The sequence below is a fragment of the Aptenodytes forsteri genome, unplaced genomic scaffold, assembly GCF_000699145.1.
Source record: "Aptenodytes forsteri isolate BGI_AS27 unplaced genomic scaffold, ASM69914v1 Scaffold243, whole genome shotgun sequence".
Lineage (NCBI taxonomy): Eukaryota > Metazoa > Chordata > Aves > Sphenisciformes > Spheniscidae > Aptenodytes > Aptenodytes forsteri.
The window spans coordinates 62,783-67,822 of NW_008795314.1; the positions used below are offsets into that span (position 1 = coordinate 62,783).

Genomic DNA, 5,040 nt, shown 5'->3' on the forward strand with positions numbered 1-5,040 from the left:
GCGGCGGTTCCAGCTCGCTCAGTACCAGTGCCTGCTGGTGAAGTACGCCAAGGACACGCGCTACGGCATCTCTGGCGTCTCCACACATGACAAGTGAGTCCCTGGGGCAGGAGGACCCACCCCTGCGGGCCCAGCAGCTGGGCTGCCTGGCTCACCGTCTCGCCCTAACCCACAGGAACACCATGGAGGCCCTGCCAGCCTGCCTCCTCAAGGACGTGTACCAGGAGGCGCTGGGCTCTGCGGTCATCGGCATTGATGAGGGCCAGTTCGTAAGTGCATGGCCAGGGCAGATCCTGGGGAGCTCTGCAGGATGCAATCTTCAGAGCGACCTGTGCAGAAGAAGGTCTGAATCCTCTGTAGGAGGGGGTGGGAAGAAATACCTTGGGGCAGGTTGATCCTGCTGGACTATGCCCGTACAGTCAAACCCTTCCCTTCCCTTAGTCCCTGCAGGCTGAGGACAGTGGGCCTGGAGTCCATTTCACGGACAGGCAACATGGCCCTAACTTTCTTTGTGCCCTGTGCTGCTGTCTGGGCATATGCTGCTGGATCCTGAGCGAAGTGCTGCCCCTTCTTCCTCCTGACGCTGTTTCTGTACCTCCTCTAGTTCCCAGACATCGTGGAGTTCTGCGAGATGATGGCCAATGCTGGGAAAACCGTCATTGTTGCTGCTCTTGATGGGACTTTCCAGAGAAAGGTAAAACACTCTCCTTTTTTTAGGACAGCAGCTGTTTTGGGATCCTTGTAGAACCCATCCAACAGAACCGCCCCTGCTGTCTTGGCACAGGCCTTCGGGAGCATCCTGAACCTGGTGCCGCTGGCAGAGAGTGTGGTGAAGCTGAACGCTGTGTGCATGGAGTGCTACCGAGAAGCCTCCTACACAAAGAGGCTGGGAGCAGAGAGGGAGGTGAGTTCCCTTGGAACAGAAAGCACTTCAGTAGCTTCACCTTGCCAGTCCTGCTAGTCTAGAGGGATCTCCTCGGGGGAACGGCTCTGCAGAGTCACTCTCCCAATTTTCTTGCCAGGTTGAAGTGATTGGAGGAGCAGACAAGTACCACTCTGTCTGCCGAGCCTGTTACTTCCGCAAGCGACATCAGCAGCCTGGGTCGGAAAACAAGGAGAACGTGCCCATGGGGGTGAAGCAGCTGGACGTGGCTGCCTCCCGGAAGATCTTTGCTTCTTGACTGCTGGGCTCCCCCATGGGGAAAAACAAGAGGAAGGAAGCTAAATGCTGTGGCTCCCAGATGCTAGATCTGGCTTCCCCCGCTTTTAGCAAAACTGTTAAATGTCTTAGCTCTACCTGCCAAACCAAGCCGCTGTCCCTCTGCACCGAGCACCAGGAAAGAGGAGGATCAACTGGACCTGATGCCGGGGGGGAGCTGAAGCGGGAGCCTGACTAAAAGTGAGTTCCTTTCTCAGAACACAGAAAAGAGACAGGTGTAGTTACTGATGCTGCCACACAAACAGGTCCTGGAAAACTGTCACAGCAAGCCAGGCCGCAGGGCTTCCATCGCTCGCCATAGTTCTGGCCTGCTCTCCTGGTCTTCTGTGTACGTTCAGACTGGCACTGGTGGCTGGTTCGCTTGCCTGTGACCACAACTGCTTCTTTCTCTTGTGCACTGTTGCTAAATTCCAGGTTTCTTAAGACAATGTGCAGTAACTTAGTATTTTAAACCCACTTCCTTTTTTAACGCAGTTTGAGGAGATAACCCGTTCCTTGTCGTAGAGCTGTGGCACAACTTTTCAACTGACACACGTATCAGCAGCCTGGCCCTCAGCAGTCCTTTTGAATGATCGTGCACGGCTTGTCTGTTTGCCGTTACGCCCACTTGCTGTAACTGTCTTGTAAATTTTTATTGAAACAAAGGGGGGGGGGGACGACGGCCTGACAGTAGGCTCTTCCTAGCTTTTGAACTTTAAAAGGGCTAGCAGCAGTCTAGTAGTAGTCTGTGTATTAAAACAGTCCTTCTGGAAGAACTAGACGTTCACTTTGGGAAGAGCCTCCTCTCCAAAATCAGGGTGTTTTTGCTCAGGTCCAAGCTTGGTGCTGCCACTTCGGTGCTTAGTTACCTGTGAAGGGTTTGGAGGCTCAGGACTTAATCTGTAAAGGTTTGGGCTACTGTTTCTGCGAAGATCCAGCTACTTGGAAAAGGGTCTCTGAGTGTATGGTTCTCAACTCTAGTCATGTATCTTGCTCCCTCCTGAGCCTTCCAAAAATTCTCGAGGCTGATTCTTCCTCTGCTGTAAGTTGACTGAAGGATCCTCTTCCCCCTTTGTTTGACTTGGCTTCTGGAAGGTTTTTTGGGTGGGTTGTTTGTTTTTTTTTTTTTTTTCTTTTTGCAAAAGTCCATTTCCCTGTAAGCCAGCTCTTGGTTCCGGCCAGGTTAAATCTCCATGTGCAAATGCAATGCTCTCTGTTTGCCTACACCCTCCAGTGAGGATGAGGCACCTCCCTAGAAGGTTACAAGAGCCATCTGAAACCCCCTGCTCCCTCTGCGTTACTTGAAGCGATGACAGTTGTAGTACTCACAAGCACTTGATTGCCAGGCCTGGGCTTTCCCCTTAGGGACGGGGAAAGCAGCACTGCTACTGGTTTAGGTTAATAAATAACTTAATGAAATTGCCTCTGTGTGTTTTTTACCAGACTGCTCTGAAAAGGCTTCCCTGCAGTGAACAAGTGTGCAAACAGTGCGGGCCGATTGCTCACAGCAGCAGCCCGGGCTTGGTGGCTGGTCGCAGGGGGTGGTGGTGGAGCTGTCTGCTCAAACCTTCTACCAAACAGCCTGCAAGGAGCAGGAGGAGGGCTTGCCTAAAAATAGCACTAGCATGAGTGTGCTGTTTGCAGCACAGCAGTTGGCTGGGGCTGCTCTGCTGCTTCCCTGCCTGGAACCCCCTGCCCCAGCCCTCGGGGAAAGAGGAGGAACCCTGTTTTGCTTCACTAGAGAAGAAAGGCACGTGGTGGCTAGGTGAAAAAGTTTATTCCCTCTCTACAGTGACAAACAAAGAACTACTTGAATACCAGCCCCAGCAGCGACAGCTCACATACCACACGCTGCTGCCGGGAACAGCTTCACAACAGGTGCAGCAGAAAACACAACCTGAGACAGCCAGCCTGCACAGGCGCTGGAGCGGCACCCTCGGGTCAGCCGGGAGCGTGGGCTGTGAGCAGGGCGCTTGCCGAGGGAGCAGCGGGCAGGATGTGGGATGGCAGCCTCGCTTTCTGCAGAGGCAGTGCTTAGTGGGAGGCAAGCGAGGGGTGCCAAGTCAGCAGAGAGAGCACTCCAGGACCTTAGACGTCTGGAGCAGCCACGGCCCCACTGAGAAAGCTCAGCACTCACTGCCTCCCATGGATCCCAAACCACGTCATCCGAGCACCGGCAGCTCTAGTGCAGGCTGTGAGAAGGCACAGCACGGGAGTTTATAGTCAAAAGAAGACAGGGCTTTGGCATCAAGCTCACCCAGCAGCAGCCAAGGCGGGGAAGGCACGGGAAGCCGGTGGCAGGCAGGAGCTGGACCGCACCACCCGGCTGTGCTATGGCAGTGAGAGCCGGCACGGCTGCAGCCGTCGGGGCTGGAAAGGCACTGGTGCCAGGGCAGCAGTCACAAGGGCACAGCCAGGCCAGAGCCAGGGGAGGGGGGTGTGGGGTGTGTGCAACCCACACGCCTACCCTGCTGCTTCCTCCCGCGGCTGCTTCCTCAAGGGCACAACAGCGAGGGCAGGCACTCAGCCTCGCCGGGGCCGGCCCCACGCGCCCACCCTCCCTGGAGCCGCGGGGCTGCACTCAGCAGTTGCAAATCACCCACTACACACCGGGCTCTGGATCCCAGTGGCGGGGGGGCTCCACCACTGGGACCGGGCCCCTCCTGCGCCCCAGCACCCAGGCTCAGTGGCCTTCACACAAAGCAGCTGCCACCCTCCTGCCCCACCTTCCCACTTCAAGTCGCAGGTCCCTCCCCTCCCACCCCACAGAAGAGAATTGCACTGGTACAGCCATCCCTGCCAGGCCACCCGGCAGGGGCTCAGTACACCGGCGGGGGCTGGTAACCCTCCGGGGCTTCTGCCGTGTGGGTGAAGGGCGGCTGCTGGTAGCTGTCATGGCTGATGTTGGGGTAGCTGGAGTAGGGAGTTGGAACCTCCGGGGTGGGGTCGACGTAGCTGTGAGCAAAGTCCTCCACCCCCATTTTGTATCTCTGGTAAGCAAAGGCGATCAGGAGGCCCTAGAGAGATGAGGGGGCCGGTGGCATCAGGGCTGCCCTGGGCTGCGCGGCCTGGGGAGCCCCTCCACGCTCCCTCCCGAGCGGGGCAGGGCCGGGCTCCACCGCGACTTCACTCACCCAGGAGAAGATGGAGAAGAAGCTGAAGGTGATGGCGGCACGGGCCGAGTCAGCCCCGATGCGCATGTCGTCGGCCTGCGTCCAGGCCCACTGGTTGGTCAAGAAACAAAAACCAACAAACCACAGGAACGTCCAGAGACCTGCGGGAGGAAGGCGGCGTGAGGGGCTGGGGCTGCGTCCTGCTGCCCCCAGGCAGGTCCCCAGACCAGACCCTGCTCCCATCAGGCTGCTGCCGCCATCGGGGGGGCCAGAGGCCAGCGCAGGCGCCCATCCTGGTGCAGCCGCCCGCGTGCTGCTCCCTGCAGCTCCTTGGAGCGCTTTCAGCAGGCAGCGCGTGGCCCACGGGCAGTGTGCCAGGCGGGAACAACTCCCTTCACCAGGCACCGGCAGCCACGTCATGGTTCAAGGGCAGCCATTGTAAAAGGAGTAGAAGCCCGTGTGGCTGCGGTACCTGAGAAGCAGAGGTCCGCCAGGACCAGGTACTTGCGGTCGGTGGTGTTGCTGATCTGGGGGAAGTAGATGTCCACCATGAAGAAGAAGATGCAGGCGAGGAAGGCGAGAACGCCGATGCCAATGCCGTAGCGGCAGGCGTCCTCGTTGTGGTTGAAGATGCAGAAGAGCTGTTGGGAGGTGTGCGAGTTGGTGTAGCCCTCCCCGACCAGGCAGGCAAAGACGATCAGGGCGAAGACCTGCAGAGGCGGGACCGGG

General features: G+C 57.8%; 3 protein-coding genes across 3 annotated transcripts in view; 1 reads left to right on the forward strand and 2 right to left on the reverse strand.

Annotated features, from left to right (window-relative positions):
* The window catches only part of AFMID (arylformamidase), a 14,439-nt gene that overhangs the window by 4,314 nt on the left and 5,085 nt on the right, over positions 1–5,040 (reverse strand). The window lies entirely within an intron of this gene.
* On the forward strand, positions 2–2,609 carry TK1 (thymidine kinase 1; the record flags this gene model as incomplete). The annotated part of the gene is made up of 5 exons (XM_009279458.1): positions 2–93; positions 176–269; positions 605–694; positions 785–904; positions 1,023–2,609. Coding segments are annotated over 5 exons (555 nt in total), but the record flags the coding sequence as incomplete, so codon positions are not given.
* SYNGR2 (synaptogyrin 2) overlaps positions 4,018–5,040 on the reverse strand; it is a 3,070-nt gene continuing 2,047 nt past the window's right edge. The window contains exons 2-4 of the mRNA XM_009279459.1: positions 4,784–5,021; positions 4,333–4,472; positions 4,018–4,215 (exon numbers count right to left, since the gene is read on the reverse strand). Of these exons, the coding sequence (XP_009277734.1) occupies positions 4,018–4,215; positions 4,333–4,472; positions 4,784–5,021 (576 nt within the window). The remainder of the gene's footprint in view (positions 4,216–4,332; positions 4,473–4,783; positions 5,022–5,040) is intronic.